General features: G+C 40.3%; 6 protein-coding genes across 9 annotated transcripts; 2 read left to right on the top strand and 4 right to left on the bottom strand.

Annotated features, from left to right (window-relative positions):
- Positions 1 to 2,076: 2,076 nt before the first annotated feature.
- Positions 2,077 to 4,705, bottom strand: LOC140775419 (putative serine/threonine-protein kinase-like protein CCR3). Its single transcript, XM_073118699.1, has one exon. The coding sequence runs from the start codon at positions 4,565 to 4,567 to the stop codon at positions 2,177 to 2,179; it is 2,391 nt and encodes a 796-aa protein (XP_072974800.1). The 5' UTR covers positions 4,568 to 4,705; the 3' UTR covers positions 2,077 to 2,176.
- Positions 4,706 to 5,760: 1,055 nt separating this feature from the next.
- LOC140775421 (rhodanese-like domain-containing protein 10) lies at positions 5,761 to 6,697 on the bottom strand. Its single transcript, XM_073118701.1, has 2 exons — positions 6,174 to 6,697; positions 5,761 to 6,095 (listed from the first exon to the last, which is right to left on the bottom strand). The coding sequence occupies exons 1-2, from the start codon at positions 6,590 to 6,592 to the stop codon at positions 5,894 to 5,896; spliced, it is 621 nt and encodes a 206-aa protein (XP_072974802.1). The 5' UTR covers positions 6,593 to 6,697; the 3' UTR covers positions 5,761 to 5,893.
- Positions 6,698 to 7,917: 1,220 nt separating this feature from the next.
- On the top strand, positions 7,918 to 8,606 carry LOC140775422 (uncharacterized protein At4g08330, chloroplastic-like). Its single transcript, XM_073118704.1, has 2 exons — positions 7,918 to 7,981; positions 8,077 to 8,606. Exons 1-2 carry the CDS (start codon positions 7,947 to 7,949, stop codon positions 8,429 to 8,431), a joined length of 390 nt encoding a protein of 129 aa, XP_072974805.1. The 5' UTR covers positions 7,918 to 7,946; the 3' UTR covers positions 8,432 to 8,606.
- Positions 8,607 to 8,772: 166 nt separating this feature from the next.
- On the bottom strand, positions 8,773 to 14,516 carry LOC140775420 (dnaJ protein P58IPK homolog B). Its single transcript, XM_073118700.1, has 9 exons — positions 14,246 to 14,516; positions 13,396 to 13,561; positions 12,868 to 13,069; positions 12,603 to 12,763; positions 12,275 to 12,368; positions 11,972 to 12,184; positions 11,104 to 11,184; positions 10,126 to 10,344; positions 8,773 to 9,255 (listed from the first exon to the last, which is right to left on the bottom strand). The coding sequence occupies exons 1-9, from the start codon at positions 14,331 to 14,333 to the stop codon at positions 9,085 to 9,087; spliced, it is 1,395 nt and encodes a 464-aa protein (XP_072974801.1). The 5' UTR covers positions 14,334 to 14,516; the 3' UTR covers positions 8,773 to 9,084.
- A 3,202-nt stretch (positions 14,517 to 17,718) lies between these two features.
- On the top strand, positions 17,719 to 22,605 carry LOC140775779 (uncharacterized). The gene is made up of 2 exons (XM_073119210.1): positions 17,719 to 18,126; positions 18,234 to 22,605. Exons 1-2 carry the CDS (start codon positions 17,779 to 17,781, stop codon positions 18,372 to 18,374), a joined length of 489 nt encoding a protein of 162 aa, XP_072975311.1. The 5' UTR covers positions 17,719 to 17,778; the 3' UTR covers positions 18,375 to 22,605.
- Positions 22,606 to 22,752: 147 nt separating this feature from the next.
- On the bottom strand, positions 22,753 to 26,233 carry LOC140775777 (uncharacterized). Of its 4 annotated transcripts, XR_012106808.1 has the most exons (4): positions 25,272 to 26,233; positions 24,664 to 24,733; positions 23,728 to 23,845; positions 22,753 to 23,149 (listed from the first exon to the last, which is right to left on the bottom strand). XR_012106808.1 is itself a non-coding variant. In XM_073119204.1 (2 exons), the coding sequence occupies exon 1, from the start codon at positions 26,058 to 26,060 to the stop codon at positions 25,278 to 25,280; it is 783 nt and encodes a 260-aa protein (XP_072975305.1). In that variant the 5' UTR covers positions 26,061 to 26,207; the 3' UTR covers positions 22,753 to 23,149; positions 25,272 to 25,277. The 4 variants fall into 4 exon arrangements, 1 of the variants encoding a protein (XP_072975305.1); XR_012106809.1 differs by lacking the exon at positions 24,664 to 24,733; XR_012106807.1 differs by lacking the exon at positions 23,728 to 23,845 and having other exon boundaries at positions 25,272 to 26,232.
- Between the last annotated feature and the right edge of the window lie 410 nt (positions 26,234 to 26,643).

Raw genomic sequence — 26,643 nt, 5'->3', positions numbered from 1 at the left:
TGAGAGTTGGATCAGGGCCAAGTTTCTATTTTCTCCCAACAAGGTGCTGATGATACTTGTTAGGGTCATTTGGAACCAGTAGAGTATGCAACTCCTGGTGGTGCCGAGGAAGACCGAGGGTTGTTTTCTGCTATGTGTAACAATGTGGATTACTGTACTTCACCAGCTCGTGTAATGTCTCTTGATGTGAACTTTCAGATGTTTACTAAAGTTTTGCTGCAAACTCTGCTAAATCTGGTTCGAATTGTTTATTGTTACAATCATGAGTTGTGTGAATTCTGTTGGTGTGATATCCATTATCCGTGCTTTATCCTTTTATGCAGGACTGACAGAACATTGTAAACAGGGATGCCAACTGAAACAGGGCTTTCTGGCCAAGCTGGTAAGATGTTGATTAAACTTTGTATCTTGGTTGCTAAGTATTGTAGCTTCAATTTTTCCTTATTTTTCTTCAGATGCTTGATTAGAACTGTCAATTTACAATTGTTCTGTATATTTTAGTGAAGAGTACTTGCACGCTAGCCCTTCAATTACGAACAGAATGATCTGACCAAACTTCCAGAGAGGCTGGTATTTGTGGCTGATTTCAGCCAACCTCACCCCCACCTTATGTAAGTAATCTTCCTAACTGTTTCTCATTTTTCTGCTCCCCGAAAGTTAGGGCCTTAAAATATTTCCCATTGCTGATCTGTTTTACAATATAAACAGCTAAAACTCATAGTAATCTCTTCTAAAAGGTGGCTAACAGTCTGCGTTATGTTTTAGGCAGAGATATGATTCAATACCAGGGCCCTTTCAGCACTACTGATGCTTAGAATAAAACACCTACTGTCATATAATCTGCGTCCTATTTTTGAGCCAATAACAATACCTAATAATTGCTAGAATCATACTATAGAGGACCCTATAAGAGGACCTCAGGAAAAGTGAATCGGCTGTGGTGAGCCCTAGGTGGTGATCTATTATTTACTGGGGGTGCATGTGATTTATCTTTCTATTCATGACTGTTGAGAAATGTTTCTATAGCTTTAAGTTTGGAGAAAGGACGACACCCACTCTCATAAAGCTATCATGGCGTGAATGATTGTAGTAGAAGCTGCTAGCGGAAAGCAACACATCTAATTTAAACCTGTTCAACCTTCCATTATCATGATTGCAATTTGTTACATATCTCATCAACTTAAGATGCGATGGGAATTTTAATAGGCTATCTTAGTGTGTTCCCGTTGGCTATCATGTAGAGAGAGGCCTTTTCTTTATATATATTTTGGAATCTTCTTACAGTAACCTCTTTTGGTGACGAGTAAATTAGAAGTCACTTTCTAGAGTGCTTGCTGTCAAATTCATTGTGTGAAAACTGAAGAATGATAGATTATCTCAGGATTTGCAGATATATATATATATATAACATAGAATAATGGTTTGATTTTTGACGTTAGTTTTCTAATTCATGGGGGAAATAATAATAGTTAACCCATCAACTGCAGTGGTAAATTTAAATCCATAGTATCGTCGAAAAGCCAAGAGTATAACAAATCATATATATATATATATATTTAAAGACATGCTTGTCTATGTTTGACGAATTGAAAAGCTGCAGTTTCCTTGATTTCCATCACAAAGACCAGCTCGAATGAAAGGGATATATGTAGGTCGTAAACTAACCTTCTTCCCTTTGACTCCATTTTCAATAGAGGCGGTCGACCAGGACGAGTTCTACCCTCTCTTTTTCTCATACGTTTCTAAAAGCACATAAATCATGAGAATCACGTTCAAGCTACACCCATTGGTTATCTCGAATGGTTTCAATTTCTTAGTAGTATGGGAAAATTCTAAGAAGACTCGGTCCAGTTGTCCAGTCCAACTAGCATACTATGACCACGTCATAAGGTAAGAAGAGAATTTTCCTCAAGAGTAATCACTGTTCTTTCAAGAGGGAAATGCTACCAATGCAGAGACCGTCTTGAAGCAGATAAAGATATCACCATGTATCCATCCAATTTGTAACTAAGTTTACCAGATCATGAATAAACGCAAAACTCGATATGTAGATAAAGACGAGAAAGAAAAAAGAAATAGGAGAAAGAATCTATTCACAAATTCGTTAACAATGAAACTATCGAAGTATGAAAAAAAAAAAATGTCGTATTTTTCCCCTCTTTTTTTCTTTTAGTTCTTAATCCGCAGATGCAGAACCGATCGAAATGGTAATACTGGAGTCAATACTCTCATGGCTATCCTCGCACAACGCGAGGGCCGTCTCAAGGTTAGCCACTACATCGCTCATGGCGGGCCTCTCCTTCCCTTCCAAGCTCACGCAATGCACCGCCGTGTACGCCACCAGCTCCACCGCCTCCGCCTCCCTCTCCCCGGGCGCCTCCGCCCGCGCGTCCATCACCCTCCTCACTTCCCCCGCCGTTATGCTCGGCAGAGCGTAGTCCACCACGCTCACCAGATTCCCCTCTCCCTCCTCCTTGAAGATGGCTCTTTTCCCCGTTAAGGTTTCGAGCATCACCACCCCGAAACCGTACACGTCGCTCTTGCTGGTCAGGTGGTGGAGCCCGTAGTACTCCGGGTCCATGTAACCCACGGTGCCCGCCGCCTTCACGGTGAGGTGCCCGTTTTCCGAGGCGGGGCCCATTAGGGAGAGCCCAAAGTCGGAGACGCGAGCGGCCCAGTTGGCGTCGAGGAGGATGTTGGAGGACTTAATGTCGCGGTGGATGATGGGAGGGACGGCATAGTTGTGGAGGTACTCGATCCCTCTCGCGGCGTCGAGTAGGATTTTAATCCGTGCCTTCCAGGACCTGAGGATGGTGGAGGCGAAGGCCGCGTCTTTGGGGTGGAGGTGGTCGTATAGCGCACCGTGCTTCATGAACTCGTACACGAGGAGGCGCTCCTCGTATTCGTCGCAGTACCCGAGCAACCCCACCAGGTGTTTATGGTGGAGACGAGAGAGAAACTCGAGTTCCGATTGGAAAGCGCTCTCCTTTTCTTGGAACTTCTTGGTCTTGGGACCCGACTCGCTTCGTTTGATGGCCACCTCCCGACCGTCGGGGAGCTTGCCTTTGTACACGGCGCCGAAACTTCCGGCGCCGATCTTGGTCTCGGCAGCGAAGTCCTTCGTGGCGGCCGCGAGCTCCGCGAAGGTGAATTCCTCCGCCCTGTGGTCTCTGATGGACGACGAAGGCCCGCTCCGTTGCCGCAGCATGATTCGCGATCCTTGCCGGATGAAGATGCGGGATTTCGAGCCCGGCGGCGAAGCGAACGGGCTCGAAATGCCAGCTCCTGGAGCTCCATTTGCGCCGCCGCCGGCAATGGTGGGCTGGACAGAGTTGTGAACCTTCTTATGCCGGCAAATGCCGAACAACAAGCAATAGACGATCGAGCTTATCCCCGCAAAGCCGCCGATAGCTCCTACGATAGCGAAAACTATCCATCTTTTGCTCACCTTTGTCGAAGTCGAAGGCATCGATGACAATGGCGAAGGCGACGGAGATGGGGACGAAGATTTACCATCACAGCGATTGCATATAACTCCGGAACCAGAGCAAAGGTTCTCAGAATCCGGATAAGTCCCGCAATTGCAACTGCTCTGGTTCACACATATACCCGGAATAATCCTCGGCAAAGGTAGAATACTGACCGATAAATTATTCCTATCCGACCCCCAGCACACCACCGAGTAATTCGTCGTTGTAAGTCCGCAGGTGAGATTACCTCCCGCCACGATGAACTCGAAATCGCTTCCGCTTACCGGGTTGTAATACTCGCTGCCGCCGGTAACGCCGCCGCCCCAGCAGACCAAGGTGCCGTTGGATCGCCTGATCGCGCACGTGTGATTCGAGCCTAATGCGAGAGTTTCGAACTCGAACGCCGGGCCGGATGGGGGATTGGATTGACCCGACTCGTTGCTCCCCTTGCACAGGAGGACACCGGCGGTGTCCAGACCGCACACGTGCGAGTCCCCCGCGACGATGGTCGCCATGGAGAGGTTGGAGAACAGGGACTGGATCCCATCACCGCGCGGCCCCCAGCACCGGACGGTGTCGTCACTGCCGATGGCGCAGGAGAAGCCGTTCCCGGAGGTGAGGGAGTGGTAGGATCCCGAGATGGAAAGCGGGAATTTACCGCCGCCTCTCCACCATCTGATCTCGGAGTCGCCTAAATCGACGGCCGCGATCTGGTCCTCGCCGACGGCGAGGTCGGCGACATCGTGGGAACCGTTGTAGACGCGCTTGGCGACAGCGGAGGGGGAGGACGGGGAGTTCCAGCAGAAGAAGGCGGCACCGCCGGACCGAAGGCCGCAGAGGAAGTCACGGCCACCGGAGACGGAGACGAAGGAGATATTCGGGAGGAGGGGGATCGCCGGAGAAGTAGGCGACCCCGCAGATGCGCAGTGGATGCTCTGGGTGTCGGGGCCAGAGGAGACGCCGCAGACGGTGCCAGAGGAGCGCACGATGGCAAGGCTTGCGGCGGAGCCGAGGGCGTCGGAGGTGGACGAGAGGAACAGGACAGGGAGGAGGACAAGGGCGGCTATCGTCACCGCTGCGGTGAAAAGAATCCTCATCGGGCTTCCGTCATTAGGAGTAGAGGCGAGAGGTGGAGTGGAAGACGAAAGAGTGGAGAATTTATTTTATTTAAGAAACGATGGCACCAACCAAATAAAGGAAGGGCTTAAAAGCAAGTTTGTGTAGAAACGCGGGCAGCTGAGGCGGAACGTGTCAGAGTTATTTTTTTTTGGTACAACTTTATTCAAAGGAAATTTTGCATATCCCCACCCGCATTATGCTTTTATTATTTCTTTTACTATTTACATAATATATATACATATTATATGTTTGTCTACTACTGCTCCTTTTTGGCCTTTTCTTTTAATATTCTGCATTAAAGCACCTGCTAATCATTGCCTTTAAGTTAAAATGGCTACCTATTCCCGCCGGGCTTAATTAATTTTGGAGGGTAAACCATTCCGATAAACAAATGTCTCTAAGAAATAATCCTATTTGTAATTTGTAAATATATTTCAAAGAGATGGGCCTTATTATGATAAGCCAATAGTATAGGTGTCGATATACAAAATAACCCGAAAAACCATTAAAATCTTTTCTTTTATTGCTAAACGGTGCAAGCTTTAATCACAGAATTGAAGTCGGATCACAAATCATGTGATCACGACCGTCCAAGAAATAGAATTTTTCTTTTCTTTTTCTTTTTTAATTCGAAGACACCACGTGTCATCACATATAAGTTAGATCACATGCATAGGTGTCAATTCTCTTATTAATTAATTGAGCAACAGATGGCCCAATATTCTAACAACAGTTGCTTAGATGATTATCTCTTCTGTTAACAATTAAAACTTTCTTATATGACTTAACTCGATGGAAAAAGTAGCATTTATGACTTAATGGAAGGCCATATAGAATTAAATGCGAGGTTGCGGCTAAGAGTTGGTAGTTGACCAAATAATAGTAGTACTCGACCGTGGCTTCCCTCTATTCCCACGCGGGCTTTCCCACTATTCTAAATGCTAGACTCAGTCAACAGTCTAAGCAAGCAGCCACCTCTAATCTCTAATAGTCAAAGCTGATAAAAGGTTTCAATCATCAAGACATCTCACTAGTACAAATGTTGATGTAACCAAATCCTATTAAATGAAGGTCTTTTTCTCTGTTTTAACTTAAGCATTTTGCACTAAGTTGTAACTTTTAAATTAACCACTAACGAAAATGTTAAAAAATAATAAATAAAGAGATTTAGTTTCTTATTTCCATGTGAACTAAGATTTAGATAACATTAAGATATCATTGTCCTAATAATAACAAGCAGGGAAAGAATTCGACAACAAAAACCATCTTAAATCCATTGAAAGTTAATGAGTTTGTGGTTGATGTCAACTCTCTTTGCCAAAGACCTGCAAGAAGAGAAGCAACTGGAGAAAAATATAAGACACTCCCCCTATAGTAGCATACTGCAGCTTACTGCTCCCCTCCACGTCATCAAAATCGCCGTCCTTTGACCTATTAAACCCCCCCGCGAGCCATCCCAAGTTCTTGTACCCTCCGTCGTGCAGCATCCTGAGAGCAATGATGGACCTGAACCCCGACGCACGCCAGGTGTTTGTTGTAAGTGCCCACTCAAAGCTAGCCAAAGAATTTCGTTGCTTACCTTACCTCAGTCCTTCGCCACAGGCGACGAGAAGCTTCTCTTCTTTGTCCGGGGCGAGATCTTCCACCTGGGAGAGGAATTGGCCGTTAATGGTGGTGAAGAGTTGACCCGTCCAGAGACCAATGTAGCCGAAGTGGACCCACTTCTTGAGGAGGGTGATGGGGTCGGAGTTGGTGTCGGCGACGAAGAGGGGGACGTGGAGGGAGCCGGCCACGTGGGCCTTGTCGTGCTCCCAGGTGGGCCTGATGTCCAAGAGGCGGAAGCCTTCGGATTTGAGGGATTGGGCTGCGTCTTTGGGGGGGATGGGCCGGACGAGGCCCGAGCGGAAGAGCTCTTGCGGGCCGGACATGGCTCTGGGTGTGGAGGAAATGGTCTTGAGATAGAAGGCGGTGGTGGAGAGGTGGATGGCGGCGCCAATCGCCATTGCTAGAGCTTGCTATAGACGAGCTCTCTACCTATCTTTCCTACGTCTTATCCCCAAGTTATCCGATTAAATTCATACAAAATAAACAATTGGACGGCCCCCTATGGAGATCTTTCGCATCCCATGGTGGATTCTATGTAGTCCTGGCTGTAGGAATGGGTGTTGTGCATTTACTGTGGTTATTAATCCAAAATCCGCTTACGAGGACGTCGGCTAACACCCAATCAAAATCCGTACACGAATCTTAAAGTCCACCCAAGATATCTATTCCACCTCGCTACCATCGCTTAGAGCATCTCCAACCGGGCTCCAAAACTCTAAATTTGGAACTCGATGGAGCTCCAACCGAGCTCTAAATGGGGCTCCAAATTTGGAGCCCCACCATGAAAATAGAGCCGGACTCCATTTGTCATATCAACTTTTTAAAAATACCAAAATTATCCGATAAGTGTTATATTCAATCATTTTAATTTCATTTGTATCCTTTGTTAAATAATTTAGTTAATTAAATTGAGTATATAATTAGTTTTACTAATCAGTTTTTAACAAAAATAATACCATTGGAAAGGTCTCATCGAGACCTTTAAAATGAGTCTAATATTAAATTACTTTTGACTTAATTTTAATTTTAATTTTTTTATTTATAAAAATGAGTCTAATATTAAATTATTTTTAAGTTAATTTAAATTTAATTTTTTTTATTATTTATAAAAATGAGTCTAATAAATTATGTATCCTAAAATATAATTACTCAAAATTATCCCTAATTTTTACCGGTGGCTACGGAGATGATTTACGAGAATATTAAACATCTATTATTTTTATTATGTTTGGTTAATTTCTGCTTATTTTAGGTAATGTAATTTTGATATTTTTAGTTAATGACATGTAATGCTTATTTCGATGTTTATTTCGTGTAATTTAATTTCGATGCGTTTAATTAAAAAGTTAGTAATTTAAAATTACTTCTAAAACTACTGAATATTAATCTTATTTTAAAGATCTCGATGAGAGTTTTCTAACCATATATTTTTTAATAAAAAATAATAACGCTAAGATGATCTATTAAGCAATTTAAAATAACTAATATAATAATATATATTATATTATTATTATAATATATATGGAGCCCGGTACATTGGAGTGCATCAGACTCTTGCTCCATTTTTAGCTCCAAATATGGAGCAAGCATTGGAGATGCTATTACCCACCGCTTCTCATTATAACTTAAACTTGGTCGGTGGCGGACAAACTCCACCGCCCACTCAGTCGTCGTTCTATAAATACCAAGACTCCCAAGCATTCATTCTCCCACACAGCTCCTATTCCACCCTCTTTGACTCCCAATCCAGTTATGTCTCTCTTGAGCAATACTATCGTCATCTACAGGTTTGCATCTCTTAGATGAACACCTTTCACTTATTCTCAGATAATCCCATCTAACTTCCCATTATCACACTTGTTTCTGGTTTTAATGCATGCAGCTGTGGTTCGTGCGGGTATAACTTGAATCTGAGCTCCTCCAACAGGAACACCACCAACATTGGATCCAAGTATGGGAAGGCTATCAAGAAGGGGTTGGTCTCCTTCTTCTCCATAGACGAGAGCAGGTTCTTGCAGGTGGATGAGCTCAGATGCCATCCTTACTTCGATTCCAAGAGATCGTGGGGGTTGCTGAGGAGGAGGACTAAGTTGTTCTGCCGCAAATGCGAGAACTTTATCGGCATTGCTTATGCCAAGTCTTCGTCGTCGCCCGAGAATGGCGATGTAAGATACAAGAAGTACGACGTAAAGATCAGCGCATTGCAGCCATCGGAAGAGACGATTCCATGTATATAATGTCTTATGTTTTTGTTTGTGATTTGATTGTGTACGTATGATGGATGACCTCTGCATATGGAGTGATTATGTTTTGTTTTACTTTGGAAAATGCCAAGGAATAATTTGTAGCAACTGAACACAATACAATTTAGATGTAATGCTTTATAGTTTTTAATGGTGGAATGGATAGCGAGAGAAGTGCACAAGGAATTGAAAGAGAGCCATTTAAAAACATCATCCATTTCGTGAACCCAGAATAGGAGTGATAAATTGAAGAAAGTTAGAGTAAAGATAGGAATTTGTACACAAAAACTTGCCCTGCAATTGCCCAACATAATGCTCCATGGACTCAAAAAAAGAGAGAGAAAGGACCAAATGCTGGAGCACTTTCTATAAATTAGAAAATTGTCAGGCAAACATTTGCATTATTTGTCTGGGAAGAAGGTGGCCTTTCCTGAAAAGTAGCTAAAATAAACAAGTGAGCTTTCCCTACCACGGCTATTCCGAACTCTCCAAGTATAATTGTATGGGGGGAAAAAATATGAAATGTTCCCAAGGAATGAAATCTTGTTCCTTAAGCAGCCAGTACCCAACTTAGTTGAAGTCTTCTCTGTTTTCAGGTTGGCGTAGAGTAGTACTTCCGAGTAAGAAGTGTCAAACCGAAGGTATGATCAAAAATTGAATCCAAATCCTCCACCCGGAAATCCACCTTCAAAGTGAAAATTAAATTGTTGTCCACCACCAGCACCAAAGGGATTGAAACCTCCACCTCCCATTCCCATGTCCGTCTCATCATCCTCACCGCGATCATATCTTACCCTTCTCTCTTCATCCCCAAGTACCTTCATATGTGTGGTTGTCAGTGTTGTAGAATAAGTGAAAAGCAGAACTGAACAAAATTTTAACATATACCATGCAGAATATATTTCTCTCAAAAAAAAAATAACACATGCCATGCAGAATATGACAAGATCTGATAATATTATTTGCAAAAGTTAAATCACTCCATGAAGATAAAAGGAAACCTACATAATATATGAAATTATCAAGGTTCATTAAGTAGGATAAGTAGATCTTGTCTAGAGGAATATATGCACCAAAGTTCTTCCATATATTATCAGACTGTTGAGTCTGCGTGAATGAAGATAGTGGACTGATGACCAAGGAAAAAAATTGCACACTCCGGAATTCTTCCCTACTGTAGGTTAAAGTTCTGATTACATGCAGTTCACTAGCTTGATGCTGAATTGTAGACTTTCCACAACAAAAATAAAGGTTGAAAGCGACCAAAGAATGATGTTTAATCATGATGTAGCTTTAATTTAGTAGGCATGATTACATCCTGAAAGCCTTCTTGGTATCAAAACTACCAAACTAGAGTGATACCGTAGTAAGGAGCAGGGATAAGCCAAATATTTTAATGGTATTTCATCTGACCCTAGCACCTTCACTGTTCTAAATCATCTTTTCAGATTGTTCCCTGTAGACCGTCATATACCACTTCACAAGCTCCTGATCTAAATAAATACACGTGATAGCAAAATATCTTTCTTCTGTACGTATACTGCATTAAAATTTAGTAAGCTTCTTGTTTATAATATTGTTAATAGGTAGTTAGCCAGTTAGGCATTCAATTAAGCAAGATGCCAAAGGAAAAGTGACAGAAATATCTACAGAGCAGAACAATATTCAGCAACAGTACCAGTATATACCTCATATGCCGCAGCAATATCTCGAAACTTAGCTTCTGCCTCCTCCCTGTTATCCACATTCTTATCTGGATGCCACTTTAATGCAAGCTTCTTGTAGGCACGTTTGATTTCTGCAGCGGAAGAAGTCTTTGAAACTTCAAGTATTTTGTACCAATCCTTACGTTTACTTATCTTGAGTGCCTTTTCAGCCCTCATAAGTGCTTCTCGAATTCCCATATCCTGAAAATTGACGTCAATGCCACTTGTCAATTTCCAACTATTCAGGAAATAGCTATCAAATTTTGGATAGAAATAAGATCACATAGGTGATAAAGGAACTACAGTTGATCTTCTATGTTGATAATAACATGGATGCAATTTATTCTAACCATTCTGGTACTTTTTGAGAGTAATTACCAGGGAGAATGCGCAAATAAAAATATGTACCATGAATACTTTCTATTTTCCTAACAAAGTAGATAACATATTTCTTGTTGAGAATTGATCCTTGTGAAGAACTTGAAAGAAATCTGAATTTGTAAAGCACAACAGGTACTACTAGCTTGATAGAAATAGTGGTTGGCAAAGAATATCACCAAGTATGCATCAATGTAAATAATTACAAACATCAAAGACAAAGACTATAACAACACACAGATAGCACACACTAATTATGCATGAACAAATGCAGGTTGCAGATGCACAAATACATGCATATGAAGAAAACAAATGTACCAGAACGCAGAAAGAAATATCCACATAAAAAGTGTATCATCCATTCAAGATGAAGACCTACAAGCGTGCAAATATGAAAGGGCATGCAAAGAAGCAAAGTAAATGGTAATTGAACCCCCAAAAAACTTAACTGCAATAGGTCTCAGATAATGTGGTTATGACCATGCATAGTTGCACAGACACACAGCGGAAGGAACAAAAAAAGATGAAGCCAAAATGAATAGTTCACTAGTTCTCATCAAGAAATTAAGCTATTAGCCACACCTGTGGAGATTTTTGAGCAGCTTCTTTCAGATCTCCTACAGCTCCTTCCCAATCTTCTACAAGAAGTTTAGCTTCACCTCGCTGCAGGGAGACAAATATAGGAGTCTATCAGATAAATGCCACCAAATTAATGTCTGAATGTTGCATTGCAGCTCTACAACTCAGGGAATATAAGAACCATGTTTCAACAAAAAGACTATGATTTGTCTACATCAGGCACTTAAATATTGATAAGGAATATCCTGATACCATCATAGATGCAGGGACATAAAAGAAGGGAAGATGTAGGATTAGAAGATACAGCAATTACCACTACACTACTACCAATTACATGGTCGAAATCACTTGGTTAAACATGAGTATCTACGGCTTATTTTGCTCCAAAACTTGAACAGGCTGGTTTCAATCTTCAAGGTTGCATGCACAATCTCAAGCTTGAGGGGAAAAAGTGTGACTAAATAAAAATCAGATTTTTTTTTCTTTTGCTTTGAAAGTTTAGTGTCTAAAACCTTGAGTCAAAGCAATAGGCAATCTCAATACAGCCAGCAGGAGTACAGATGTCCATTTGGTCATCTAAATTCAGAAATTTAGAAATTGTGACCACATCACTTGTTTAGAGATCAGTTTCTGCAGCTTATTTTGCTCTAGTATTTGAGGAGTCTGGTTGCAATCTTCAATGTCACATGCCCAGGCTCAAGCTTGTGGGAAAAAGTGGGGCTAAATAAAGATCAATTTTTTTTATGACTTTGAAAGGTTAGTGTCTAAAATGTCCAGACTATAGGCAAGCTCAATACAGCCAGAAGCAGTATAGATGCCCTTGATCATCCAAATCCAGCAATTTAGAAATTGTAAGCAGGTAGTAAAATACCTGAGACAAGGCTTCAACAAGCTCCCCATCAATATCAAGTGCTTCTGTGCAACTGCTAATGGCATCCTTTCCTCTGCCAAGTTTAACCAAGACTTTGCATAACCCAAGGTGAAGATGTACGTTGTGTGCACTATGAATGGGATCCATTGCAAGGGCTGCCTTGAAGTCCTCAACAGCCACACGAAGCTTACCCTTTGCAGCATTATCTTCTGCCTGCAAAGTCATGATAAACAATCAGTTAATGCAGCCAACGAAGTATGATGAGCTCAAATTTACAAAGGAGGTCCAGGTTAAAAATCTCACAGCTTTGGTCTTCTTTAAGAGATTTTTCAATCCAAAATATGCTTTTTTCAGTTCGCTATGTTCTGGATCTAGGCGGAGGCCCTTCTGAAAGTGCCTGAAGAACAAAAAATGATTCATAAAAACAATGTATGAATGACATAAGCTTCTTCTTCTTCTTTGCTTTCTATTGCAATATTAAGAACTTAAGAAAGAAGTTATGATGCAAAGCCATTAATGTTGCAGCTTTCTGGAAAGAATATGTCAAAGGACAAGCTTTTTTGCAGCTTGAGAAGGAAAAAGATGAGATGTGACAAAATTAGAGGGAACCCAAGATATCCAAATGACAGACCTTGAGGCAACATCATGATCAGAGAGATAATAATATGCACGTCCACGAAGCAATAGTGCATCTAGATTGTCTTCATCTTGTTTTAGTATATATCCAGTCTCTGAAATAACACTTGAATAATCTTTCAGCGCCAACAATGACTTCACCTTGAGAAATTTAGCCTGTGAAGCAAAAGTTTCACTGAGGTAATTATGCAGAGCAAATACATACAACAGATGTCTGATATAGTAAGGATAGCTGAAAAACTTTACGCCATAAAAGATACCTTCAGGCAACCAGGAGAAAAGACGAGAACAATTTTGTCAATGTAATCCAAAACTTTCTGAAAATCACCAGAGTCAAAATAACTATGAGCAGATTCTAATGCACTTTGGGCCTGCAATAACTGAGAGACTTCCTTCTCCACTGAAGCAGTTCCTGGCTTTAGCTCCATGTACTTTTTGTAGTTTTTCTCAGATTCCTCATATCTGCATTGGGTAAAAGGAAGAAATACAACACATTAGCTACAATTTGATGTCTTTTTTCTATTTCTGAATTTCAGAACTATTCACCTATTCAAAATACCAGACAAAGAACAATATGGACTGTGTAAATCATCAACGCAAATAAGCATCACATAGAGAAGAGAACTTTAATCATAATTCATCGTACTGCATCTATCAAGACTATGTTGACTGAGAGAACCTTATGCCACTGCTTGAATAAAAGGAAAAACTGCAATTTGTTTCTTATCACAATGATTAGGTTCCATGTGTGAAGAAAACATGAGCAAACATCAACTGAAGTAGAGTACCTGCATTTGTGACGAAGAACAGATGCACGCTGCAAGTAGGCTTCTGAAAGATATGGATCTGCTTCTACTGCAGCGTTTAGGAGTCCAAGCGCTTCATCATACTGATTCACTTTTATCATTGTGGAGGCTTTCTTCAATAAACTTAAAGCATCTTCTGGTTGGTTTTCTGCACGTCCAAAAAAATAGAAGTACCAACAGGATTATATAGGTGATATCAGCATACTCTGTATGTTCAAACAAAGGAGAAAATAGTGGCATCCCTAGTTTATATCAGGTAAACATCCACGCAACCCAATGCTCTTGCTAACTAAAGACTACTGCAAAACATTCCAATTCGTTCAGAAGAAAAAGTGCAAGATAAAATCTCACGATTACAATGCCGCCCCTAGAAGCAAAATGCAAGAAATTTCACCTCACAAATCACAACTCATTCAAACCACACGAAATCAAGTTCACCATGCAACTGCATCTAATATCCTCTTTAACTGCACTCTTCTTGGCATGATCTTAATTTGAGAGTACAAAGATCCAACCTTTCTCGTGTTATCACTATTGCAATTTAACCCGAGTTCTTTCAAGATTAAGCAAATTACTTCATTTTTTTCTCCCTCTTGTGTACTGTTCCCATGACAAGTCCCTCTGTCCTCTACTATTTGAAACAAGAACCCAGCACTAATATCAGGCAAACAGGAAATCACCCAATTCTTCACATTTTTCGAGTAAGACTGAGAAAACTGCCGCCAGCAACGAGAAAATGAATCGAATCCAAGATCTAGTTAACTAGAAGCAGGAAAAGGGCTTCACAAATCCAGCAAAGAGAGATCAAGATCCAAGATAAAAGTCCGCGTACCTTGGGCGGCGACGATCGTAGAATCGGGCGAATAAAGCCAGTGTAAGAAGAGAAATGGGAGGACTCCGAAGCCTAAGGATCTCGGCATCGTCTCCCTCCTTCCAGTTTCGAGATCGAAGATAAGAGAAGAGAAAGAGAGAAAGAAGCCAACAAGCAGAAGGCGAACCCTGAGACCTCGAACGGAAAAAAAAAATCGCAAATGGCTCGAGCGCGAGATCTCTCTCCCTCTCTCTCTTTCTCGGATTTAATTTCCTTCGGTTTCCGACCGGAATCGAACTTAGAAATACGAGGAGCAGGCTATTGCTTCGAGTCGCATCATTTACACGTCTCACAAACCAATGGCCAGCCGCCACGCGGATAATTAGACATGTCTAATTGGCATTAAGGGGTTACTCCTATAATTTGTGAGGAAATTATGCTCATATGAGTCAAAATCTAGTCTTAGAGTCTCTTTAAAAAGATGATAAAGGCTTAAATTATCTTAATTATTTATGGATCCAAAATAATAGAGATAGTTTAGACAGGTGATCATTGGCAACGTTAGAAAAAAAGACTAGGGGCAAATATTATAGTAATTAACTCAGTGCTAAGTTCTATTTGAATTGATAAAAGAGAAGTTTTTTTATGGAAAGACATTGGTGACGAGAAGGATTATTCTTTAGTGAATTAGAAGAAGATTTGTGAGAAAAAAGATACGTAACGATGGAGGTTATTAAATTTTGGCAATCAGTTATGGGCTAAGATGGTGATGCAGTGGTACTACAAAGAGAATTAAAGCTAAATCTTTTGAACTCACTAGTTTTGCGAGGGTGTCTCTCTTTTGGATGGGTGTTTGGCAGACTGGTGAGATGTTCTAAGTGGGGACTAATTGGGTGGTGCCGAATGGTAACTCCATCCTTCAGCAGTCATCCAGGATCACCACTCCTTGAGTTAACCTCTTCGCCTTCTTATGCTAGGCAGGGATCTAAAGGGGAAGTAGCTGCAAAGAAGGCGAAGAGGTTAACTCAAAGGGTGGTGATACTGGACATGATTGCTGAAGGATAGGACTACTGTTGATGTTTTGCGCAAGTTGTAGTATTGCCTTCATCTTCACCTTCCAGTACTAATCTCTCATATATTTTATGTGCCATTGGTGTAATGTTTTATATAACTGTTATTCGGGTGTGGACTCATAGTTGTTTTATAGTTGGTGGTTGCTTTTTATTGGTTGCAGATCTAACTCTAGATTGTTTTACTTTTTGCTTGGTCAGTGTTCTAGAGTTAGAGGGTTGACATACTGTGCAGGACTTGCCTTGTTGATGTAAGAGATGTTTGTGTTAATTTCCACACTAGGGGTTAACTGTTTTATGTTTTTATAAAACAGGGTTGTGATCTTTTGTTTAAAAAAAGAGAGATAGTTTAGGGGTAAAAATACTGTCAGTAACCTCAATTTCACACTGCACATAAAAATATTCACTTGTTTACTCTAAGCCAATCTATCTATCATTCACTTGTTTATTCTAAGCCTGTCTCTCTAGAGTTATTCACTAGTACATTGAGTGTTTCATTAGCACAGAGAATTAAGAGTAATTAATCACTCTCAACGAAAGGAGATGACCTGCAAAACATTTCAAGTAAGCCATCAAGCTGCAGACTGAAAGATATAGTTAATAGCAATATTTAACATAGATGCTGTCCAACAACACAAACAACACACATAATAAAGTTTAAGGTTTAAACTGGTAACACACATACTAAGGTTTAAGGTTTAAACTGGTAACACACATACTAAGGTTTAAGGTTTAAGGTTAAACTGGCAAAACACATAATAAGGTTTAAGGTTTTAACTGGTGACACACATAATAGATAATTCATAAACTTCTTTCTACTAGACCATAATACTGAGAGCTATAAAAGCTGAGACGCCTCCCACTTATGCGTCTAGCTTACCACCCTGGGTATTTGAAGGAGCCCATCTGATCTTCTCCAAATCTAGCAGCATTAAAACCATTAATCTCCTTCCCCTTCTCCTTCTCCTTCTGCGACGAAAGCTGACGCGCGCCACTTCCTTCGAACCACGGGAAGTTATCCATCGACAGCGACAGCGGCGGCGCATTCACTGCCTGATCATCTTTCATATATCTTGCATTGGTTTCTCCCCCTACGCACAGGGCCATGTATAGTTATTTGAATAGCTTAAGTTGTTAAAAGAACGATAGTTCTATGAACTTACCAAAAAGTCCAGCAGTATTCATCGTCAAAGTGGTGAGATCATTGGATTCCCCTACTGGTGCCATCTCATTCATAGAAGGCTTAGAAGAAGTAGAACCTTGGCAGTAGTAGTTTTCCTCTCTCGGACGTCCAAAAACTTGCAGATCACTCTCTTTAGATCGCCTGAATGAGCTGAACAACTCCGAAAAGAAGGACGTCTTCGGCGCGTCGGACGGAGGCTCCCCGTTCGCTTCGTTGCCGCCCCGCGAGCTCGTCATCACGCCCATCTCGGCCGCCTTCTGCAGCAAGGCGGTCGCCGCCATGGAAGGTGAGCAGTAAAGCGATCTATTCTCCTCTGGGGTTGTTCCTACGACTGAAGTGTTCAGCGAGAGGTCAGGGCCAGACATAGGTAACAACTTTGAACATCCAGCTCCGTAATCCATTGCTACTCCACAGTTGTTATCGCCAGTAGAAGTTGACAGGGAGAGAGTTGGCCCTGCCATTGTTGAGCCCAAGAAGCTGTAGTCCAGAAGTGAATCAATTCCAAAGTTGCATTCCTTATTGTTAGCTTCCAAGAACGAGCTTGAGAGAGAGAGATTTGGACTCGGCATGGATGACTGCGTCGGGGCTGGCACTGGATTATAACAATCCGCGAAAATATTCTTGTCTCCATTGTTGTTGTTCTCCGACTGCAGTGCTCCAAGGAGCGAGGTAGGCGATGGGCCGAAGAGCTCGTCGTAAGAGGAGTTGAGTAGCTGTGTCAAACCAAATGGCATGTTGGCCAAGAAGTCCGGGTCGTCGGGGAGGAGGTCCATGGGATTGAAGCCGGGAGCCGGCGGCGCGGCGGTCTGCTGGTCTGGGGGTTCGGGATTACCGTTGCTCGCCGGCTTTGGAACATAAGGTTGTCGGTTGCCGTGGACGCTGGGCAGAGCAACGACGCACGAGGTGAGGTCTAGAGTAGTTTTCGGGACGGAGCTCGAAGAAGGGACCTTGGCAGTTTCAGCAGCTATTACATCGCAGAAGAGCCGATGACGCTCGTAGGTATCCTTCCTGTGAACAACGAAAGTTCTTTTCATGCATAAAATGACATTTTATATTTTGTGGTTATATAATTATTTTTTAATTGTATTTATTAGAATATAAAAGATATTGTTATCTATTAATTTTACTGGCTTTTAAAATTAATTTGGTATCAGAGCTAGACCTAATTTGTCATCTATGCACGGATAAACCCCTTATCCGGACCCAAAACCCGAATAAAAGTCAAATTAGAATAAGAAGAATTGAAGTACTCACCGGGTAAAGCAACTGCCGCAACTACAGGCAAAATCCTGGCCATTGCAATGTTTCTGGTGAGCTCTGAGATCGGATTCGAGGGCATACTTTTTGGTACAAGTCTCGCACTCCCACGTCTTCGGGCAGTGCTTCCGGCTGTAATGCTTCTTGATGCCGGTGATGTCGCCGAGCGCCCGGGCTGGGTTATGGTGGACGCACGTCGGCACCGGGCATACGTAGACACGACGCCGGGCCTCGCCGTCCTCGCGCTGCCGGAGCTCGGACGGGATGTTGTGGCCGCGGAGATGGAGCCGGAGGTTTTGCTCGCGCTGGAATCCCTTCTGGCACATCTCGCAGACGAAGCGGCTCGTCGCGATCAGCGCCTCCGGCGACATGGCGATGACCTCGGCATCCGGGTCTGTAATTTATTAGTGTTAGAATTATGCTTGTGGTTAAGTATGATTATGAGCGTAGTTGTTGGAGATGAACTAAAAAGTTTGATGATGATGATGATTGGTACCAGGATTTCCAGGGCTGTTCCTCTTCCTCTTGCGTCTTGCTCTTTGTTGCGATTGATGCTTGGGAGGAGCTTTTCCAGTCATTTTTTGCACAAATCTTGGAGAAGAAGAAGAAGAAGAAGAAGAAGAACCATCAAAATAGTTAAGAGGTAACCATTACTCTGCATTGGTTCTTTAGGTAAGACCAAATAACCCTGCACAAATTTTAATCTACTCTGCATGTATATATATAATTGATCTTTGTTTATGTGCTTCAACTTACTTAAATAAAGATCACAGGATGGAAATCTTTATTGCTCAATCTCTGTTTCTTGACACTAATGCTCAAAGCCAACTGCATAGAGGGAAAGAACTGCAGTCACAAGTCAGTCCTTAGAAACTTTAAGTTAGATTCTTCATGAAACTAAACTCCTACATGCTGAATTCTGAACATATAAACATAGATACTTGAATCGAATACTCCATTTTTATTGTCTTTCATATTAGAAGTGAAAGCAGGCAATAATTTTATCATGCATCCATTTGTTAGGCCATGAACTCATCCATGAGCATCAATCAACAACTCAACCTAGCTCATCAAATATACACCTTCAGAAGAATGGAGATATTAGAGAGAAAAAATTACTCATGCCCCTAATAACCAAGAATTAAGAGATAAGTTCTTGCACTTTTTGTACCTTAGTATATAATCCTTATTATACTCTTGCTTTCAATATGGCATGCATCTGTCTAGGCTTCTGACCACATGCATGCCTCTTCTTCATATACTAGCAATTAGACAAGTTTCTGCAGACTCTATTAGGATGTTATGAATAAAAAAAATCTCTTTTTATCTATCTAACTATCTATCTATCTATCCATCTGTGAATCTATATATACATAAACACCTATATGGAAAAAGAAAGGGGTCACATAGTCATTAAATTGCATTTCTGAACAAGAAATTTCTGAAAATAGATATAATAGAGAGAGAGAGAGAAGGAAGAAGATCTAAATGATTCCATGGAACATCATGCGTGTCTACAACGAGCAAAAGAGAACAAGAAGTTTTCTCTTATGTGTTCAAAATAATTTCCTTCATGTACATAAGTGAAAATTAGGAAGAGCAGGTTAATAGAAGATTGCAACTATACTCAATAGGAGAAAAAGGAAACATAACAAGAACTCTACCAAGTTGACAGAATTTGCAATATGAAGTTGCTGGTTAGGAGTTACTAAGGATCACACTTGTAATACTCTCTTTCCCCTAATACATTAAGATATGATAAAAAAATAATTGAAGTACATGCAACGACAACAACAAAGTGTAATGAAATTCTCATATGTTATTCAATCTTAGGATTACCTGTTGGAAAAAATATAAGAGGAAAAGAGACACCGACAAAAATACAGTAAATTTCAAGCACTAATATAGCAAAACCATAATTAGTTGCTCTTTTAGGTTACATTCCACATAGAGTCATATCCTTTGAAAGCTCAAAAGGAATCTCAATAGATCAATGAAGAATTAGAATTATATATTAAAAAAAGAGTTCCTCTGTTCAATTTTTTTTTTCTGAGATTAGTTTATAAGATACCAATAATTGTTGCCATGCAAATACTTATAGAAAATTACCCCCACTGCAAAGATTACTTCTTGAAAAATAGCACCATTTACATGCTCTAACCAAATCTCCAAGATCAAAAGAAAGATGATTAAACATAGTGTTTGCTGCCTGAGGACTTGCAAACAAGAATTTTTCACAGATGAAGAAAGTTAGAGTTTGTTCTTAGTTGATAAAAAGTGGAATACCAGGGTGCTCATAGAAGAAAGGGAAGAAATTATTGCATGCAATAGTTACTCCAGGATCTAACTAAAATAGTGCCATCACAGTAAGCTTGATGATACTCTGTTAGCAGAAGGCTTACCTACCAAGGAAAACAAAAGTATGAAAGAAGGATATCAAGAAAAAATAACAGGATGAAAATACACAGAGTTAGCCAAGATTTACCAGATAGATGAATGCAGAGCCTCTTCGTATTTCATAATATATTTATAATAAAATAAGAGAAAATAGAGGAGTGTAGGAGATCTCATAGGCGAAGAGGTACAGAGAGGAGTGAAATCACTCATTTAAAGAAGAAAAACAAAAAAGGACAAGATATCCAACTAATTCTGAAACGTGGCCTGTAGAAGCTGTCACGTGGGATGGTCGAAAGACGCGAAACTAAAACTTTGTGATTGGATGTCAAGCGACCTTAACAAGATGATGCATCTTGCAACAAAAATTGTGCATGTAGATTAGAAAAGGAAATTTTATTAATGTCAATTTATGATAAATTTTGGATCTTATGCATCACATAGATGTGTACTAAGATGACAATTTACATGGTCCTTAGAGCAATTATTTGGTTATCTTGAACTCATTTTCCCTAGATTCTCTCCTTTTGCAAGTCGTTTAATTAATTAGTTTAGTGTTAGAGAATATCATCCTAAATCCTCTCCTCTTAAAGCACACTCTTCATATATGGTTATTCAATTAATATTTGATTACCTGCATCTTTCTTTTGTTTTTGCTTAATCTTCTTCCTAGACATTTTTATAAGGAGATCAAGTTGATCCCACTTTGCCTTATTCTCTTCTCTCACAAGAGAAATTATTATTTATGGGATAATCAAACATGGCAACTGAATTAGCTCTGACAACCACAACTAGGTCGGTAATCACAGAAGAAATAAAGAGGCGGAAAGATGCTTAATAGAAATAAAAGCTAGTGAGAAAATCTTACCACATTTTCCTTCCAAGCCTTTTCGATTTCAAAATCTTGTTCCTGACGGCGCGATGCTAGGGTTCTGATTGTCGACGAAATGGGGGAGGATGTTGAAACGAGATGAAGATTACGAAGATAGAAAGGGGTTAAGGAGGAAAGGATTAGAGGGGTGGAGGCATGTATTTATGGAGGCCCATAAATTGCAAGTAACTAATCTTAAAGCAATTTATGCGAATCGTATAGCATACTCTCTTTCTGTCTACTAAAAGACATATGACTTGCCAAGCATATAAGTAAAGGTAACTCAGTAGACACCAAAAGAATGACAAGGGTCAGAAATTGGCTAGGACCAAACTGTTCTATTAAATGATTTGGGCTACAGAATTCAAATTCTGAATTTGGGACAAAGTCTATACTTAATGTCCTAACTTGACCAGAGAACATATATAGCTTATCCCAGGAGTTAATGAGCAATATGTAGTTCTTGTGCTCCTTCGACTACCCTTAGCTTGAACCTTGTTCTTCTCCGTTCCATTTGTTCGTTCTGCTAAACAAGCATAGTGTTTGTGCTTTCCTGTCTCTGCCTTGATTCTTGTTAGGGCCTAAGGACTTCAAGATATGAGTTACTTGGTTAGCTTCCTGAGTGTAGTTACCATGCTTAAAGAGGCTGTGATGTAGAAGGTTGGTCATGAACATTATATATGGAATCGTCAACACAATCAATTACTCTAAAAATATACAATTTTCTCTCAAAATTTTTCTAGGCTTGCATCTCTTTCTGTCTATCTCTATACTCTCTTTACTTGGATGGTAACTTTTTTCCAGACCCCTGTTCTTTCTCACATGGAGATGTTAAGGGTTCTTCATCAATAGGAAGGATTAAGAATTCAAAAGTATTAAGTATTTCTCAAGCACTTTTAGCTAGAAGAGTATCATAAAGATAATTGAGTTCTTTGTTAAGAAGGTATCCTGTTGGTGTTGTGTGTCATCATCACTAGGAAAGATTTGAAACTGAATCTAAGTACACACTGCCTTTTAGGATTCTATCTGGTCGGGCTGATTAAAGTATATGACTAAATATGTCTTTGATCATTGTGAGAAGACAAATTTTAGTAAACTCTGGCTTTGCTTATTACAGTCGCCAATTTTCCCTATCTAGCTTGAATGTGGCATCAAAGCTAACAAGTCAGAAGTCTGCAAGCCAATTTACACCTTGTTTCCCCAAATGCGTAGAATTCAATTGATTTAAAATTCTAATTTTTCAAAATCCATTATTTGGAATTATTAAATGATGAGATTTCAATTAATTTCAATAAATTTCAGTATATATAATGTTCTCTAAAAGAAAGTATATATGATGAAATAATATGATTTGAGGTTGGATTTAGATGTAATTTATTTGCCCTAGATCTCAAAACTAACCTTTATTGTATTACCTTCTTATTCAAAACCAAGAGTAAAATAGAAAAGAAAAGAACATGATGAAGTAAATTCTCGCCTCATTCCAAACAATAACATCAAAAGCTTGTAGCCTTTATAAGGTGTGCAAATAAAGAGGGACAAGTACATTCCATGGGATCGCCAATCCATCTCTCAACTGTAGTCCAATGTTTAATTCAACTGGACTTTGCAGATAACTAAAATGGAGCCCGACAATATCTGAGGAAGTTAAAAACTAACACCACCTGTATTGTCTCATAACTTCAATTAACATAATTCACACCAATCCAAAGAAATGCCAACACAGAAAAGGAAGCTAAAAGAGAAACCATTCTGTCACAACAAAAACTGTATATGAAAGAATCATCGAAATGACACTACTGTATCTATAACAATAAAGTTCATGACAAGAATATTCATTTAGTGATGACTATTCAACATCCATATCAATTACCTAAAAGTTCACGACGGTCTAATCGGTACATAATCAATTTCTTTGAGCAAGACTACTTATTCTTTTTCTCACAAACAGTATTGCCCAGCCAAGCCTAGGAGAATGATATTCCTTTTGTTGCATCAACAACAAAAATTCCAAAGCATGGGTACAATGATATTTGAACATTAATGCTTGGAGTCTGAAGCGGGCTGCTGAAGAGTCCTCCAGTTTCTCACATGAAGCACAGTGTCTCATAAATCATAATGCTCCTCTAGAAGGTAGACTTGAACATAAGCTGCAGGAAAAAGAAAATATTAAAGAGCATTCAGTTCCATCTCTTAATCAAATACCATAGAACATAACTAGGATGAAACTCTAAAGAAGAAAATCATAAACATTTGTATGAGTCAGGTAATATCCTCCACAAGTATGTTTAAATTATATGAGAGAATAATACTCTAGAGAGTATATATATACAGCATTCAAGAATGGAGAATCTACACCATGAAAGCCCATAAGGTAACAATAAGCCATTACATAAGCATCCATATCCAAAATTTTCTTATTGTGCAAGTCAATCTACTTCATAAATCTGAAATTCCCAGAAAACAATTCACACAGACAATAACATAGATCCTTAGTAAGATATTGCCATACTAAAATATGAGATCCAAGTAGCAAGTTGCATAATTGAGATAATACAGTTACTCGTGTCCATTGGATTTACTGTCCAGTATAGTAAATTCTCCATGTATAAATCATCTTATTTACTAACGGATATGAGACCATCAATAAGAAATATATATAAAACAATGAAGCCAACTGTACAATTTGAAAAATCCTGTTATGCCAAAGTCGAAAATTATGACTAACAAGCTTATTTGCATTCCTAGCATCAACTCTGAACATCATGTTCCTCATTCATATCAGTGCTGTTCGCAACACATGCTTCCAGATCTAGAATAGTCCTCGCCTCCCGGGAACAACAAACCTACAATATTTCATTATCAATTCCATTCATCCAACTCAAAACCAACAAGAGAAGAAATAGTGCCGGCTCCAAGTCACAATCAAGAAATGATATATTCAGCCAAGAAAACCTTGATCAAATACAAAGCAGCTAAAATAGAATTGAAATAGGGATATTTATGGTGTGCCAAGAACATCAAATAATGCATGCTCTCTAAAAAAAGGTTCAAACGAAAAATTGAAAAGCAAAACGGAACTGCCATAATCTAAACTGGAGATAAAGAAAGCTTCATATTTAATAACAAACAATTTACATGCCTAACACTTATTCTTTTTCCAATTCTATAATGGGATGACAGATATATAAGATGGCTGTCAGTATCAAGAAACTAAACAAAAATAACTAAAAACAACAACCATGAAAGAGAGATTAAATGAAAAAAAAATTAAGTCATGAATAGAGAAGATGCCCCTTGTAATGGCATTTTAAGTTCTACCAAAAGAAATATCAAACTTGAACTTGATCTGAATGTTTAAAATAGGAGAAGACATTTCACTCCCATCAACCTAACATTTTGCTCTTATCCATCAATTCTACCCAAATAAGCAAATGGAAGAGCCATCACATCAATATCATCATTTTCATGTGTGATAGACTTATAGTGTATGTATTACAGTATTAGAAGTCAGCCCCAGTGGGCAAGCATACATGATATAGGCAGGTGAACAGAGCTCCATCTCAAGTATCTCCAGAAAATAACAAAGTTTCAAGAAAATGTAAGGATATTGAATGCATAAGAGGGAGCAAGTAAGAGAATCAAGAAAGACAAAGTGACAAACCGGTAACTTTGAGGGTGTGTCCAACCACATATTATTAGCCGTAACAATATCAAGCTATGCAGTGAAGGAACTGCCGGAAAAAAAAACCCATAGTGATGACTGATGAACCCATCTCATGAGAATAACAATAACAAGTAGGAGTGCCCAGTTTATGAGCTTAAACTTGGGGAGATCTATAAATAAGTAAAATGTACTCTCAGCAGCTTCTTGTAAGTTGGACAATATATATTTTCTCCTACCTAATACTCAAATCAACTAATTAATTGCATCAAAGGAACCATTATTTCTAAAATACAATAACTGAGGAAACTTGCCAAACGCTTGGACAAGAAAAGTTAACCAAAAGCAGGCCAAGAACAATTTGCAATTTTGCATACACATTGATGAATTCTTTAACTGGAAATAAAAGGTGGCAATCCAATTGCTTCCACTAAATACATTTCTAGCATCCAACGAAACTTGCAAAAAGAACACAACTCCCAACCGATCAATTAACACCATGCCAGCAATTTAGTTTTATAGGAAACAGTAAGCATACACAAATCTTCAAAGTATTCACTAAAGAACAAAAAATTGTAATAGAAAGGATAGATATTTCCAATCCTCACCAAGTATCAGAAGATGACGAGCAACGAGAAGAGCAAAAACACAAGCCAGCAAGCGTAGGCGATTAGTCCACGATGCTCATCCCCACACGAAGCAAGCTCAACCAAAAGCCGAGTGCAAACCCTAGTAGACCACAGCACGAACACCGCCCCCAACCCAAAGATCAATACCCCTCCATGGGGCACAAATAACGACACCGCTGAGAAGATCACCATCGGAATCATACAATACCCAACCAAACTCAAACAACGATACAGATCCAAATTCCCGTTGCGCCCCGCAAGCATATTAAACACTACGTATAGAAAGAGCGAGGCGACGGTGACCCAGCCCAAGATGATCCCAAAATGAAACTTCCCGGCAAGGAGCTGGAAGAGACCAAAAGCCATGAGGGAGAGGAAAGGGCCGGAGAGATCAGCGTCTTCGTGGAGGTTAGGGTTAACGCGGAGGGGGTTGAGGATGGAGGCGGTCTTGCGCCAGATCTGACGCGTGTTGATACCGAGCTCCTCGAGCAGAGGGGGCTCGTCCTCGAAGGAGGCGGCAGAGGAAGAGTAGATGGGACCGCCGGAAAAGAGAGGGGCGGCAGCGGAGGAGGAGGAGGCGGTGGTGGAGCCGATGTCGAAGGACATGAAGGGTAGGGCGGGGTTGGAAGGGCCGGGAGCGGAGGTAGAGGGGCGCGGCGGCTGGAACGGCGGCGCGGCAGCCGGAGATGGGCGGCGCTGGCTGGGGAGGGGTGGGGATCCGCCGGAGGTGCGGAAGACGACCGGAGGGACAGCGAATTCCTTCGACATGGCCGGCTGATCAAGCGAGATCGGGGAGGGAAACGTGAAGGTAAACACGGTGTAGATCGAGGAGGAGGAGGAGGAGGAGGAGGCGAAGAGAAAGCGAAAGCAGTTCGTGCGAGGAATCACCGTATGGAGTTTCGAACTCCCCTTCCCTTATGGCTTAAGGCAACTGCCTACAGTAGCGTATCGGACGCTGGCTAGGCCGGATCCGCATCCAACTTCTATCTGAGCCCCGAATGAGAGGTGAAAACGGATCGGATAGTTAAATTATATTCCGTATTTATATATATTTTTTTTCTTCGGATAGTGATATTAAATGGATACTAAACTTAATTATTATATTAGCTAAGTATAACTACGGAGATTAATTGGATATCTCATTACATTTATTTATTTTCTGAATATATAAGAATTAATAATGTAATTACTCAATTATATAAGCAAAATCAAATATAAAGTTTGTTTAATATACAAGATATTATACTTCAATTTCTATATAGTATCAATGATTCCAGTCTCTCAACAAATAATTTTTCTACTTTTCTTATGTTTGTTTAAAATGTTAAGTTTCTGATGTTTTTATGAGATA

This window comes from Typha angustifolia, chromosome 14 (assembly GCF_048772165.1).
Source record: "Typha angustifolia cultivar Huaian chromosome 14, ASM4877216v1, whole genome shotgun sequence".
Taxonomy (NCBI): domain Eukaryota; kingdom Viridiplantae; phylum Streptophyta; class Magnoliopsida; order Poales; family Typhaceae; genus Typha; species Typha angustifolia.
Note: the sequence above shows the minus strand (reverse complement) of the source record. Positions and strands in the feature narration are given on the sequence as shown.